Source organism: Pan paniscus, chromosome 18 (genome assembly GCF_029289425.2).
Source record: "Pan paniscus chromosome 18, NHGRI_mPanPan1-v2.0_pri, whole genome shotgun sequence".
In the NCBI taxonomy this organism is placed as follows: domain Eukaryota; kingdom Metazoa; phylum Chordata; class Mammalia; order Primates; family Hominidae; genus Pan; species Pan paniscus.
Genome location: NC_073267.2, coordinates 84,610,215 through 84,626,257, shown reverse-complemented (window position 1 = coordinate 84,626,257; position 16,043 = coordinate 84,610,215). Strand labels below are relative to the sequence as shown.

The following is a 16,043-nucleotide window of genomic DNA, read 5'->3' as shown; positions in this document are numbered from 1 at the left end:
CTTGCAGATGGATGCGGCAGACAGGAGCTGCACAGTGTCTGTGCACTGCAGCAACCATCGTGTCAAGATGCTGGTGAAGTTCCCTGCGCAGTACCCAAACAACGCCGCCCCTTCCTTCCAGTTTATTAACCCCACAACCATCACATCCACCATGAAAGCTAAGCTGCTGAAGGTGGGGGTCTGAGTTCCCAAATTCTCCTTGCTGTTCTGCATCATTGTCTAGATGGATTAGTAAAGAAGAATGAAAACTCCAGTAGATGAGATTTGGAAGTCATCTGTTTCATACACACACTAGTATTAGCAACGTAACCTCTGAACTTGCCATTTACTTTGTGCAGAAAACATCAGAGCAGTGGTTCTTAACCTTTTTTGGGTCATAGACTTCCTTTGAAGTCTAATGAAAATTATGGGCCCTTCCTCAGAAAAATCTGCACAATGATTGCATATGATTTGAGAAATATTGCCTATAAATATGTGAAGTGCATAGAATCTGCCCACAGATCTCATTAATGCTATGCATTCATCTCAGGTTAGGAGCCCTGCAGTCCAATTTCATTTAGCAGCCCAGGTTAGGAGCCCTGCAGTCCAATTTCATTTAGCAGCCCAGGTTAGGAGCCCTGCAGTCCAATTTCATTTACCTGAAAACAACAAGCAAGATGTATTCTGAAGCTAAAAGATACTTTATAATTAGAAAAAAAATATGTAAGGTCATAAAAAAAATTTTATCCCATAGAAGGAGCTGGTGTTATCCTAGAGATAGGCTGGCTAGCTGCACAGTAGGTGTCCAGATGGAGGCACCACAGCCTGGCATCTGTGTTTAATTCCGCAGATTCAGAGATTTAATGCATCAGTTCATCCAGAGCAAATCAGGTGGAATCTCCATGACAAAGCCCCATGAGCCTCTTCGTACCCGTTCAGTCTGAGCAGTGTCACAAGTGAAGGGACTGAAGTATTCTGACAAACCCAGGCCAACCTGAATGTTGCTCATTTTTTGTCCAGTTTGGGTCGTGAACACTTGATTGTTCCACCTTGTTGGGGGTATCACATGGAACCAGGAAATTTTCAAGTGGCTTAAGGACCTCTGAAATGCCAGTAACTCAGATCTTGTGGTATTTGACATGTTAAACTTGGAATCTGAATATGCCGTTGCCTAGTTTGGACATACAAAAAAGATAGATTTTTCTGTTAGTATAAAATGATACGATTAAGTTGCAAACTTTTTCGTGTGTGAAAAATCAGACCTTTTCCGGGTGCGGTGGCTCACTCCTGTAATCCCAGCACTTTGGGAGGCTGAGGCAGGTAGATCACCTGAGGTCAGGAGTTCAAGACCAGCCTGGGCAACATGGTGAAACCCCATGTCTACTAAAAATACAAAAAGTAGCCAGGCGTGGTGGCGCATGCCTGTATTCCCAGCTACTCGGTAGGCTGAGGCAGGAGAATCACTTGAACCCAGGAGGTGGGGGTTGTAGTGAGCCAAGATCACGTGGCTGCACTCCAGTCTGGGCAACAGAGACTGCTGAGGCAGGAGAATGGCTTGAACCCGGGAGGCGGAGGCTGCAATGAGCGGAGATCATGCCATTGCACTCCAGCCTGGGCAGTAAGAGCGACACTCCTTCTCAAAAAAGCAAAAGAAAAATCAGACCTTGGCGATGACTCAGCAGTAGAATATAAATAACTCCCACAAGCTTAGTGTTCCAATAATGGAACATTAGGCATAAATGGGTTTAAAGTGTTAGGATTTATACTTTTGAAGGACAAAAAATATACATTATAGTTTTCACTGAAGTGAAATCCATTCCTCTTGTCTTATATCACTGAGAGCAATTTCAATCCAGGCCAGTGAGTATTACTTCTAAGGTACTGACGTTTTAACCTGTTTTAACCTCGGCAGAGGTAGAAATTAGATTATTACACTGTGTTGGAAGCCTTAACTTAACCATGCACCTGGCTCCCAACATCACCCTTGTGTCTGACCACTTTGCAGAAGAAAAGCCAATCAGGGCCGGGCGCAGTGGCTCATGTCTGTAATCCCAGCACTTTGGGAGGCCGAGATGGGCAGATCACTTGAGGTCAGGAGTTCAAGACCAGCCTGGCCAACATGGTGAAAACCCTTCTCTACTAAAAATACAAAAATTAGCCAGGCATGGTGGTGGGTGCCTATAGTCCCAGCTACTCGGGAGGCTGAGGCACAAGAATCACTTGAACACGGGAGGCAGAGGTTGCAATGAGCCGAGATCGTACCACTACACTCCAGCCTGGGCAACAAAGACAGACTCTGTCTCAAAAAAAAAAAAAAAACAAAAAAAAAAAAGCCAGAGAAATGTGTTCCTCTTCTTGACTGTGTTTTGGGCCTTTTCTAGATCCTGAAGGACACAGCCCTGCAGAAAGTGAAGCGTGGCCAGAGCTGCCTGGAGCCCTGCCTGCGCCAGCTCGTCTCCTGCCTCGAGTCCTTTGTGGTGGGAAGCATGAAACTGTCATACCAACTTAGGCTTTGGTGTTTTGTTTCATTTCTTTCTCCCTAAAATCATGGGTTTTCTGGTTTTGTCATACTTGGTCTTTATTTTGTAATTCAGCTTTAAGACAGGTTGTGGTTTTTAGCTTGTGGATTTTTAAATTTCAGAACCAGGAAGACAGCGCTTCCAGCAACCCGTTTGCACTCCCCAACTCTGTCACACCCCCCTTACCGACGTTTGCGCGGGTGACCACGGCTTACGGGTCATACCAGGACGCCAACATTCCCTTTCCTAGGACTTCTGGGGCCAGGTTCTGCGGAGCAGGTGGGTCTCTTTGGTTCTTTGATTCTAGATTTTGAGAGGGAGCAGCTAAGAATGTCATAGATTCTGTATAAACATCTTCATCAGAAAATGTTTGCTTTTACTCCCGAGAACTCAAACGAGACTTTCATGATAACGTGGCAGGGTCTGAGGCCCAGTCGGTATCTGTGGACTTATCCTAAGAGTGTGCACCAGAATGGTGGTCTTAACTTTCTTCATTCTGATGAGCTTGGATTTGAGTCTTTACTCAGAGCCCTGATTCTTAGCAGGGGGCAGTCGCCTGGTAGGGAGGCTTAGAGTCCCGCTGATGACTCTGCCCAGTCCACATACATCCTCTCTCCTGGACCCTGGAGTGCTGACCTTTGTTCCTGGTAAGGATCACTGCAGTCATGAGTCTTGCAGCTTATGAAAATGTGTCTTACCCTCAGGTGTACAGAGATAGAAGAAAGACTGGCCAGTCCTGCCTCAGGATTTCCCACGTCCAGCTTGTTGACACTGATGGCTCATGTGATGTCTCCTCCTTTAGGTTACCTGGTGTATTTCACAAGGCCTATGACGATGCATCGGGCGGTGTCTCCCACAGAGCCTACTCCGAGGTGAGTCCGGGAGATGCAGAAGCCGCTCTACGTTCCCGGGGCCAGAAGTGGCCAGAGACCTGGGAAGGACCACTGAGTTTGCTTTTGGACAGTACATTTCAGTTCTTCAGTAAACTCCCATTGTAAGATTTATTTGAGAAAGATTGAAGTCAATTAAATTGCAAAAAAGCTGTGATTTCTGCTATATGGTTATTACCAAACCATTAGAAGAGGTAGCTTGATAAAAGCTATTGTCAAAACAAGGCAAATTCTTTTTAAATGTGCCTTTCCCCTATTGCTAGCATATTATTATTTGTTTTTAATTATTTTATTATTCAATTTAACTAACATTAAATAAAACTGGAAAAATAACAAAAGACCATCTGTAGTTTCACAACACTAATATGCCACTTCTAATATTACCAAACAATATGTAATTTTAAAACATTCCATAAGTAGTACATTGTGAAAACACAAACGTGGAAGTTTTTTTCTTTTTTCTTTTTTTTGAGACAGGATCTGGCTGTCACCCAGGCTGGAGTGCAGTGGCATGATCATAGCTTATAGCAGCCTCTGCCTTCTGGCTGAAGTGATCCTCCTGCCTCAGCCTCCCAAGTAGCTGGGACTACAGGTGTGCACCACCATGTCTGGCTAATTTTTATGATTTTTTGTAGAGATAGGGTTTTGCAGTGTTGCCAGGCTGGTCTCAAACTCCTGAGCTCAAGCGATCCACCTGCCTCAGCCTCTCAAAGTGCTGGGGTTACAGGTGTGAGCCACCATGCCCAGCCTGGAAGTTTTAAATTACAATGCAAAAGCCCTTCTTTTCATTTTCCCTGTTTTAGGGAGAATCATGTTTAACAACACAACATGTTTCTGTCTAGTCATTATTTTTCTGTGCGTTAAAAAAAGTTTTTCTTTATAGGCAATCTATTGTAGCAGATAGGAATATAGACTTCAGAGCCAACGTGCCCAGATCCAAATTTTGGCCCTGTCATTTTATGACCTTGGGCAAGTTATCTAAACTTCAGCTTCAGTTCCTTCAACAGTAACATGGGGATCATCATAGCACTTACCACCTGCAGTTGCTGGGAAGATTAAGTCCCTCTAAAAATGTTTAAAACACCACCTGGTACATTGGAAGTGCTCCGTGTTTCCTGTTTCGATTACTGGTTTTTAAAGCTTTAGGATTATACAGTAGACTTCTGGTTCTGCAGTCTGGTGACCAAGATATAATAAGTTGCAAACCTCCCTGCTGCAAACCCCTGAAGGCGCTGGATACAGTGTAATCAGCATAGACATTGTATTAGTCCATTCTCACACTGTAAGAATTGCCCAAGACTGGGTAATTTATAAAGAAAAGAGGTTTAATTGACTCACAGTTCCACATGGCTGGAGAGGCCTCAGGAAACTTAAAATCGTGTCGGAAGGGGAAGAGGCACTTCTTACATGGCGGCAGGAGAAAGAGAGTGTATATGTGAAGGAGAAACTGTCAGATCTTATAAAACCATCAAATCTCATGAGAACTCACTCACTATCATGAGAACAGCATGGGGGACGCTGCCCCCATAATCCAATCACCTCCCACTGTGTCCCTCCCTTGACATGTGGGGATTGTGGGGATTACAATTCAAGATGAGATTTGGGTGGTGACACAAAGCCTAACCATATCAGTTATGAATGAATAGCTGAGCTAACAAGAAAGAGAGAGAACTGGATGAGAGAACTGTGTGAGCAGACACTGCTGTTTTGCCAAGAGATGGCCAATCTCTGCAGTAACCTGGGCAGATGTGACCTGGGCCCCATGGGAACTGGGGTTCAGTACTAGGGAACACCTACATTACACCCGATTCCTTATTGGAGTAGAAAACAGTCCTGTATTCTCAAAGGGAAAGAAGGAATAACTGTATCTGGACTTTGGATTGGAGGGGAAAATGTTCCTATTAGAATGTTTTCCCACTGACAGTCCTTTACTGAGATAGTTTACAATACACAAATATGAAGTGTACAGCTTGGTGACCAACACTCATATCAAGATATAGAACATTGTCCTCACCCACAAAGGTTCCCAGTCCCTTTTCCCCGCCCTTCAGCACCCAGAGGACACCACTCTCTTGACTTCTGTCATCGTAGTTTTGCCTGTTCTTGAACTTCATTGAAGTGGAATAGTGTGGCATGACCTGTTTTATGTCTGGCTTACTTTGCTCAACTTAATGTTATTGACATTGATCCACATTGCTGCATGTGTCAGTAGGTCCATTGTATGAATGCAACACAGTTTGTTTATTCGTTGTCCTGTGGATAGATATTTGCATCCTTTCCAGTTTTCAGCAATTATGAGCAAACCTGGACACATATGTTCATAAAAAGACTTGTATATTAATTTCTGCACCTGAGGAGCAGAATTCCTCAGTCATCAGATAGATGTATTTTTAACTTGAGAAATTGTCCAAAAGTTTATGCACAGTGGTTGTGCCATTTACCCTGTCACTAGCAATGTTTCAGAGCACTGGTTGCTCTGTATCCACTCCAAAACTTGGTATTGCTAGTCCTTTCAACTTTAGCCATTGTGTTGTGAGTGTCCTAGTATCTCACTGTGGGTTTTTTTTTTTTTTTTTTTTTTTGAGACGGAGTCTTGCTCTGTCACTCAGGCTGGAGTGTATTGACTGGATCTCAGCTCACTGCAAGCTCCGCCTCCCGGGTTCACACCATTCTCCTGCCTCAGCCTCCCGAGTAGCTGGGACTGTAGGCGCCCGCCACCACGCCCGGCTAATTTTTTGTATTTTTAGTAGAGACCGTGTTTCACCGTGTTAGCCAGGATGGTCTCGATCTGCTGACCTCGTGATCTGCCTGCCTCGGCCTCCCAAAGTGCTGGAATTACAGGCGTGAGCCACCGCGCCCGGCCGTCTCACTGTGGTTTTAATTTGCATTTCCATGTTGATGATGAATGATGTCGAGCAGCTTCTGTGTGCATATTGACCATTTGGGTATCTTTTTTTGTGATGTGCTTGTTAAGTATTTTGCCCATTTTGGGGGAACTGTATCTTATTTGTTACTGGTTGTTATCTATTTTGGTTGCAAATTCTTTGCTAGATGTATGTATTGATTTTCTCTTAATCTGTGGCTTGTCTTTCTCCCTCTTTAATGTTTTTCAATGAGCAAATTTTCCTAATTTTGATGATGTCCAGTTTATCACTTTTTAATTTTATTTATTTTATTTTTTTATTTTTTATTTATTATTATTATTTTTTGAGTCAGAATCTCGCTCTGTTGCCCAGGCTGGAGTGCAGTGGCGCAACCTCGGCTCACTGCAAGCTCCACCTCTCAGGTTGATGCCATTCTTCTGCTTCAGCCTCCCGAGTAGCTGGGACTACAGGCGCCCGCCACCACGCCTGGCTAATTTTTTGTATTTTTTAATAGAGACGGGGTTTCACCATGTTAGCCAGGATGGTCTCAATTTCCTGACCTCGTGATCTGCCTGCCTCAGCCTCCCAAAGTGCTGGGATTACAAGCGTGAGCCACCGTGCCCGGCCTATTTATTTTATTTTTTATTTTTTGAGACAGAGTTTCGCTCTTGTTGCCCAGGCTGGAGTGCAATGGCGCAATCTCAGCTCACCACAACCTCCGCCTCCCGGGTTCAAGTGATTCTCCTGCCTCAACCTCCCGAGTAGCTGGGATTACAGGCATGCGCCACCACGCCTGGCTAATTTTGCATTTTTAGTAGTGACGGGGTTTCTCCACGTTGGTCAGGCTGGTCTCGAACTCCCGACCTCAGGTGATCTGCCCGCCTTGGCCTCCCAAAGTGCTGGGATTATAGGCGTGAGCCACCGCACCTGGCCTTGTGTTTTCTTTTAAAAGCTTTATAGAAAAATAAATAAAAATGAAAGCTTTATAGATTTAAATTCCTTATTTGAGGTCTGTGATCCATTTCAAATTAATTTTTGCATGTAATGTGAGTTAAGGGGTCAAAGTTTGTTTTATTTTGTAGAGAAAAATAGTTGTTCTAGCACCATTTATGAAAAGATTTCCTTTCTTTGTTGAATTTGTATTGATGCCTTGGTGAACATCAATAGACCATATATTTGTGGTCTTTCTGGACTCTCTTTTTTCCTTTGATCTATTTATCCTTTATGCCAACACTACATTCATAATGTACTTTTCTATAGTTAAGTGTTTAAATCTGATAGGTCAAGTCCTCCAATTATATTATTCTTGTTTAGTTCAGGTTGGCTGTTCTAGGTCTTTAAATAAAATTATAAAATCAACTTATTAGTTCCTACTAAAAAGCCTGCTTGTATTTTGATTGGAATTTTGTTGACTCTGTAGATCAATTTAGAGAAAATTGATGTCTTAAGAATATGGACTCTTCCAATCCACTAGCGTGGTATATTTCTCCATCGTTGTATGTCTCCTTTAATTTCTCTCATCAACATTTTGTATTTTCACGCACATTTTCAAAAATTAAATTTATTCCTAGGTATTTGACGTGTTTTAATGCTACTATAAATGAGCTTTTAAAATATTTATTTTCCAAATATTTGTTTCTAATTGATAGAACTATAGTAGATATTTGTAGGTTGACCTTGTATTCAAATTCACTTATTCTAGTAGTTTGTAGATTCCTTTGAATTTTTTATGTCTGTAATCATAGAAGCATTCTATGCTTCTGCAGATAAAGCATTTTTCAGTGTTAAAAGTTTTTTTGACTTCTTTTTCTGGAGTTTCCATCTTCTCATTTTGTCTTCTCCTGTTGGTATCAAGTGCTAAGAATAGCACCACTTGGAAATATGACAGGACTGCAGCCAGTGTGGATAATTATCATTTTCAACTACAGATCTCTCTCAGCCTTGTCTGCTTATCACACTGGCTTGATCGCGCCCATGAAGATCCGCACAGAGGCCCCTGGGAACCTTCGTTTATACAGTGGGAGCCCCACTCGCAGCGAGAAAGAGCAGGTCTCCATCAGCTCCTTCTACTACAAGGAGCGGGTAAGTGCCAGAGCCGCAGCCTTTGATTCTTACCCCTTCTCCTGGATTCTTGTTCCTCATCTCCTGCCTGGCGCAGCAGCTAGATTAGTAATCACCCTGTAGCCTTTCACTTTCATAATCAGTTTGTTCAAGAAAGTCATTGCTTTGTTCCTTTCAGTTGGTTTTACCTGCTATAAATTGTGTGTGTATAGGTCGGGGGGCAGTTCTTATGGTCCATAATCTTTACTCCCCATTTAGCCTTGTCCTTGTAATCTCCACTCCCTGAGTTGATTCCCATTATTTCAGGGTAGAATACCTTAGCTTCAAGTCTTCCATGGTATTCTGATGTTTGTCAGCAAATTAAGGGATGCCTCTGAAGTCTTGGGATCTCAATATATTTGGAACTTGATGGTTGTGAGAAGTCTTAAAGTTAATGTCTGAAAGGTTTTTTGTTTTTTTTTTTATACTAAGTCTACATGGAAATACCTATCTGAGTGGACCAGATGATACAAAAATCACCTGAGCTTGTCCTTATGTGCCTAGTTTCTTAAATAACTCATTGTCCCTAAAGTAGTTATCATTAAGCTGTCAGAAACCTTTGGTGCCAACCATGTAGAGAATGTTGGCAGAGAAAGCTTTCTGTGTTGACAGATTGCAGGTCTGGCTTAAACAGACTTTTAGCTGACATGATGTTTTAAACAGAGTTACCACTGAGCACTGCACAAACTCAGTCCTTAGGAATTCTTTGTTGTTATCTCTCGCTCAGTGGGAAATAATGGATTGTAATTAATATTTGTTTTTTAAAAATTGAATTATTTTGGACAAAACACCCATTTCTAGGAAGTATTAGAAGTTCCTTCAGTTCAATTGCAGTAGAATGTCCAACCTTCTTGGTTTTCACTGAGAGTTGACCATCTCTGACTTTATTTTAGGGTTGTATGTGACTAAAATGAGTGGCAGCAACTGGTGTTTGAGACCAGACCAGTCTTGAGCAAAACCATTTAGTTGAATAGGGAAAATGATTTTTTTTTTTTCTGGACACTTTCCTATAGTCCCCTTCCTCACATCTCTGATGGAATTCTGCCCACTTGGCTAGTACAGACCTCCTTGGAACACCCACTAATCTATATCATCTCCAAGTCCTTTCCATTCAAAATTGTTAGTTCTTTTTTCCCACATGTTTGCAGGTAACTGGAGAGATGATTTGATAAACAGGTTGGAACTAAGACATTTTGTTGAGATGAAAGCCAGGCTCATGGTTGGGTACATGTGGGGTTTTCTTTAGTGTCAGGTCCAGGTCAAGGAGATCTTTCAGTCCAAGAGGCAGTTCTGAATTCCTCTCCAGTTTGTGTCGCGTGCCACCCATGCTTGGGTTCAGATTGGGCAGAATAGATTGACTAGTAATTTTCACTTTGTGGGGGTATGTAAAGCCCACTCTAATCAAAATAACTCCAGTTCCAAGATGAGGCCTCTTTTAAGCCTGTGTCCATGTTTTTGATGGTATGGCCTTTTTTACTGCAAACACCGTAATTATAAAGAGGAACCAAGAGCACGTGGATAATTCTCTCATCAGAGAATATCTGATCGTATCTGCAGGGGAGTGGAGAAGAGTTGTGAAATTTCAGTTTGGGGTGGTTCCCAGTGTTCTGTTCTGCACAGAAAGTGGGCGGTTCGAGCCCCATAATAGACATAGTAAGTGGCCTTTTATGTTTTATTTCAAATAGTGACCAAATAAACTGGGGTGATGCTTTGATTATAATTTCATATGAAACTCTTATATTGATATATACCAAATACAGAAAAGTTCACAAATCAAAGTCATGTATAGTTCAGTGAATTAATAATCACACAGGTCAAGAAATAGAACATTTCAGGAACCTCAGAAACCTTGGATTATTGGCTTAAATCATATGAAATTGCTGATATTTGACCATTTTTGACCTAAACAAAGATTCATGTGGTTCAACTTAATAGGTTAACAAGATAAAAATGAATAAGTCAGTCATTTTGTGATGAATTTGACATAAATTTCTCTCTCCTTGAAGTTTGTTCACATCCATCCCGTTTATGTAGGGGCCAAGGGGGGAATTACATAAGCGTGATATGGCCATGATATCTTACCTCCCTTACAAAGGTTTACCTCCCTTACAAAGGTTGATAATCCTTGAGGAGCATTTTCTAATCCTCAGCTGCCTAGTTTCACATGTCAAATGATGTCGCTTTTGTTGCTTTTGTTCTGGAAATGATTCCAGTCTACTAAATTTCTGTTTGTGTTTTGTGGTTTTGGAATTTTTTTTTTTTTTTTAAGAGACAGGGCCTCACTCTGTTGCCCATTGCCCAGGCTAGAGTGCAGTGGTGTGAACATGGCTCACTGCAACCTCAGACTCCTGGGCTCGAGTGATCCTTCCACCTCAGCCTCCTGAGTAGCTAGAACTACAAGAGTACACCACATCACCCAGTTAATTAAAAACAAATATTTTTATAGAGCTGGGGTCCCGCTATGTTGCCCAGGCTGGATTTCTCTGTGTTTAGGTCTTCATTTTTAGCCCAAATTTTTCTCCTACATATTTTTATTCCGTGGTAGATCTCTGCCCCTGAGAGCTTTAAATGAGTGAGAGTAACAGAATGGAATGTGACTGCCTTAAGGCATAGCAATGAGGGAAGTATAGTGGGTTTTTGGTTTGGGGGCTTTTTTTGGTCTGTGTTTTGTAGAGATGAGGTCTTGCTATGTTGCCCAGGCTGGTCTCAAACTCCTGGGCTCTTGCAGTCCTCCCACCTCAGCCTCCCAGAGTGCTGGGATTATAGCCATGAGCCATCTCACCCAGCCAGTATAGAGTTTTTTTGTTTTTTGTTTGGAGACAGCATTTTGCTCTTGTTGCCCAGGCTGGAGTGCAAAGGCGCGGTCTCTGCTCACTGCATCCTCTGCCTTCGGGTTCAAGCGATTCTCCTGCCTTAGCCTCCCAAGTAGCTGGGATTACAGGTGCCCAACACCATGCCCGGCTAATCATGGTTTCACCATGTTGGCCACGCTGGTCTCGAACTCCTGACCTCAGGTGATCCACCTGCCTTGACCACCCAAAGTGTTGGGATTACAGGTGTGAGCCACTGCGCCCGGCCCAGTGTAGTGTATTTTTGAGATAACAAAACATCTTTTAGAGCCATTTAGAGATTATTGTTTGTTTCTCTTGTGGCTTTGTGTGTTTTTAACCTGCCCTACTTAGGTTATATTGTTATGTTCACCCAAATATTCTGTAGATGGAATGCCAAGGTTGGCTCCTAAAAATTTTAAAACGTGTGACGCCTCAAAAGCCATCAAATTGCTAACATTCATTTGACAAGTGAACCAACTCTTAATAGCTGATGAAATGTTGTTCATTCCTAGGGTAGATCAGAAGGCCCAGAACTTAGGCTAAGCTTTAGGTATTGCCTTGCATACATTTAAACATTGTTGCAACCTCCCACTCTTGCTTTAGTTTATGTTACTTAAATAGCTCTCATGTAAATAACTAGAGAGATCTTTAAGTTAATAGAATAATTTCTGATCTCCGTAAACAGATACTCATATTGTTAGCGAAGGTGCTTTCAAGAAGGTCTCTCCTCAGCATTAGCCCCTTTCTTCCCCCCGTTTCTCCAGGGTTCCCATTTCCCCATGGTGTCACTCTGAAGATAGTCCTGCCGGCCCAATGTCAAGACACCCAATTCCCTCATCACCCCCCAAACACTTACCAGAAAAAATTTGGTATTGAGCCTATTCAAGAATGTCTTCTTTTTAGGAATGAGTATGTGCTCTCAATATATGTTCTCCTTGTTACCTACTACAGGGGAAAACAGGCTTCTGCCTATTTCTCCACTTGCACAATGATCTCAGTGTGTGTTAGTGTTCCTCAAACCTATTTGTAGTTCCTTTGTCAGAACTGTGTTGATGTCAGCCTCCATATACCTTGAAATGTGACTAAAAGAACAATGAAATTGAAGCTGTGTTTGGAGTGTGATGGGGTGGGAGGGAGGTGAGGGAAGCCGAATTCCGCTGTGCTTAGGTTCAGATTTTTTAGTCGTTCCAATCCCAACTGTACAGTGTATTATGGTACATTTGAATCCATCGGATGTGTGGGAAGCTTTCATTTTATTCTATATTTTTCCCTTTTAATTTTCTTGGTGTTTTTCTTCCCTCCTCCTGGGTGTAACGTTTTCATGCACAGATGTCTCCTCGCTCTGCCCGGCGGCGTTGGTCCATACAAGCAATTAACGACTTCCCGGTACTGTGCGCTGTGCAAATGCTCTCCTTAACTAATCCTGTCTCTACCCGAGGCCCAAGAATAAAATGCCACCTGCCTGGCTTTGAGGAACCTGAAATGACAGGCGAGCTGCTTTCAGGACCAGCAACAGTCAATTTTTTGCTTGGGGGAGTTCAGGCACCAAGGGCTGCCTCCTTGTCCAATCACAGAGTTTCAAATGGCTAATATTGTCAGGGATCCTGAATGGACTCTTTTGGCAAAGGAAACTTAATACTGGGTTTCTTGGAAAGAACCCTGATTGTAAGCCGTTAGCTCACCCAATTTCACTTGGAGCATTTGTGTAATTTTTTGGAGCTTTCAAAAGCCTACCTTTGGCATGGGGGGAGCAGAGGAAGATATAAGAGGCTTCCACTATTTTGTCTCTGCTTTTACAGTCCTGGTCTAGTTCACAGAGGGAGGTGCCCACCTGCTTCATTGGCATAACACGGAAGCTAGCTTTTATCCTTTGGGAAGTTTCTGAAACAAATTTTTTTCCTTACCATCAATATTTTGTGTAGACAGTAAAACCTCCGCTGTGGACATCCTCTCTTCCTTTTCTTTCTTTCTTACTCCTATTGGCCATTTCACCTCTTCTGTCTTCCTCTCCCATCCCTTCATGTTTCAGTAGTGCCAAGGTGACCTCACGCTGTGCAAGGCAGCCGTGAGGCTTTGTATAAATTTCATTTGGTATAAAGAATATTCAGGGGAATCATCCTATAGCCTTGTCATAGAAAACCAGTTGGAATCAGAAGCCCCGATTAGCAAGTACCACTGCTGCCAACAACTTGTAGGTGGAGCCACCAACGGGGCCACCTTCCAAAAGCCTGTCCCAGCCAACCCGACTGCTGAATTTCCACTGATTGTCCAAAAGTCCCTGCTCCCACTGCTATTTAAATAGGGACTCATTTAGACTCCCTGCCCGCTCTGCGGATTATGCATTGCTAATGGGGTTTCTGCGAAGCAGTTGGTGGCTTATTCTTGGGCTGTTTTTACATTCAACCCATTTAGTGGCATCAATGTTGCCTCTGATCGTAGCAGTAACACTGGTGGTACAGTCGCAAGCTGGCTATTGGTTGTCATTCAGTGCTATTTGCACCAATGCCTCCCTCCTGCCCCCCAACCCCCCCCCCCCCCACTCCGTTCTTCCTTGTCCTCTTTGCCTTAACTCCATGAACACCTTCTTGGTTTGTTCAGAGGGGCAGCCTGGTGCTCATCATGTAATAATTTGTCTGTCTTGCTTTGTCTCTTTTCCCTCAATTTCTTCTCATGAAATCTGTGGGGACAGGACATTTTCTATTGATGCAGCATTGAAAGGATCAAATCCTTTTCCTCCCAGAGGTACTAACTTTACTGCATAGAGAGGTATCCATATTTAAGCCCGTCAGAGTGGGACTGGAGCAATGCAGGAGGTTCAGGGGCTTTTAGACCATGGCGCCCTTCCCCAGTGCAGAAAGATTAACCACACCTTAGCCTCATGTGTCAGTATGCTCTGGAACCAGAGGATCATAAAAGAAATCCGTATGTTATTACCTGGCAGTTGCAGAGACAAGAGAGACTCCAAACATTGCCAGCAAGATATTAAGGGGAAAATTTCTTAGGAGAGATGTGGATGGAACATGAGTGGTTCTTATTGCCAGAGCACTGGGGAAAATACCCTGAAAAGATGTCCATCTACTCATTAGCTAGCAGCAAGGGCCTAAGACCCCAACTAGTATCTGATCTGATTTGAGATTTCACCTCTCCAGCTAGACAGCCTCGTTAAATTAGAATCCCTAGAGTAATTGGCCAGTAGGCAGGATTACCAAGTGACCCCTGAAGCCTGAAGGGGAGATATTTATGTTTAAAAACCACTAACCAACACATTATAAAAAACCGACAGTGACAGTATTTTGCAGCCCCTTAAAGATTTTTGACAATGTTTTGCAGTTATTTCTTGCTGGATTAAAAAAATTTACAGCACTGTCCTGTAATTGCTTTTACAGTTTGGTTCCGGTAGCAACTCTAATTAGGGTGATCCTTTGTTGGGGAACCTCCTTTATGGCAGGCTTAAAGGCAGCTGAGTGAGGTTTCATAAAGCACCTCTTATCCATCCAATACGGATCAAACAGAAGTACCTAGAAGCCTGGTGTCTCAAGAAGTCCCAGGAAATACAGACTGTGATTTTCATAATTCATTGAAGAATCATTGCAAAAAGTTGCAAAGACCACTGTCTATATTTGCATCAAGTATGGATGGGTCACGTAGGTTTGTTTCTACTGATCTTTGTAATCCAAAGCTGCAAATGGGGGAAGAGTCCCTAAGACATCTCTTTAGACTCTTAGTTTTCTTCTGTCTGAATGTGCCTAATCCTAACAAACCCCAAAGCCTAAACACTGTGAGGTGCCCGGCCTGAAATGCAGCATCTTGGTCTGAATCTGGCCTGCCCCGCTGTGAAGCCATGTAGCTGCAGGAACTGCAGATCTTCAGTAGACACTTGGGCTGAGCAGAACAGAGTCACGATGCTGACAGAAAGTGACTAAAGAAGTGAGTCATCGTAGAAGGGTGGAGCTGGACAGGCATCGCTGGAATCCAGTGCCAATCTCCTTCATGCAGAAATGGATCCATTAAAAAATGGACCAAGCAATTTCCATATTAACAGGGAGCTTAGAATTTATTTATTAGTTTTTAATATAAAATTATATACTGAAAATCAAGTTAACAAGAATGAGCTTAGCAGCCTGACAGGCCTGTGTTCAAATCTCAGCGCTGATGGCTGTGACCTAGAGTAAGCCTCATGTCCTCATCTGTAAAGTGGAAGTAGTATCCCTCGTCACAGAGCTGTCATAAGTGAGGCTTATACTAGCACAGAATGAGCAATCCAGGAGCAGGAGCTGATACTGTAAGTCCTCAGTCAAACATTTGTATACTTGGACTTGTGTCATTTGTCAATTTCAAATGGGCTAGTCTGTTTTGCAAATGAACTGCTTTGGGCATATGAATCTTAATTAATAATATGCTTTTATTAGGTTTGTTTTAAAGGTCAGGAAATTGTGAATTTTTTTTTTTTTTTTTTTTTTTTAGGCAGGGTCTTGCTCTGTCGCCCAGGCTGGAGTGCAGGGGCGCGATCTCAGCTCACTGCAACTTCTGCCTCCCGGGTTCAAGCAATTCTCCTGCTTCAGCCTCCCGAATAGCTGGGACCACAGGTCCACGCCACCATGCCCTGCTAATTTTTGTATATTTTGTATAGATAGGGTTTCACCATGTGGGCCAGGGCTGGGCTGGTCTCGAACTCCTGGCCTCAAGTGATCTGCCTGCCTTGGCCTCCCAAAGAGTGGGATTACAGGTGTGAGCCACTGCACTTGGCCCATGGTTATTTTCAGTGTGTTCTGTAAGCTGGTAGACCTCATCCTTCATTGAGGCCTTCAATTCAGCTGTGTAGTTAAACTGAACGATAGTGAATTGCTCAGTTGTTTAAGT

At 42.9% G+C, this 16,043-nt stretch overlaps 1 protein-coding gene across 4 annotated transcripts in view; it reads left to right on the top strand.

Annotated features, from left to right (window-relative positions):
- WDR59 (WD repeat domain 59) overlaps positions 1-16,043 on the top strand; it is a 114,963-nt gene that overhangs the window by 76,286 nt on the left and 22,634 nt on the right. For 3 of the 4 annotated variants that reach the window (XM_034940707.4, XM_034940709.3, XM_034940708.3), the window contains 6 exons: positions 8-172; positions 2,361-2,456; positions 2,621-2,777; positions 3,301-3,370; positions 8,181-8,334; positions 12,513-12,569. In XM_034940707.4, the coding sequence (XP_034796598.3) occupies positions 8-172; positions 2,361-2,456; positions 2,621-2,777; positions 3,301-3,370; positions 8,181-8,334; positions 12,513-12,569 (699 nt within the window). The remainder of the gene's footprint in view (positions 1-7; positions 173-2,360; positions 2,457-2,620; positions 2,778-3,300; positions 3,371-8,180; positions 8,335-12,512; positions 12,570-16,043) is intronic. The other variant, XM_003829526.7, reaches the window with a different exon arrangement.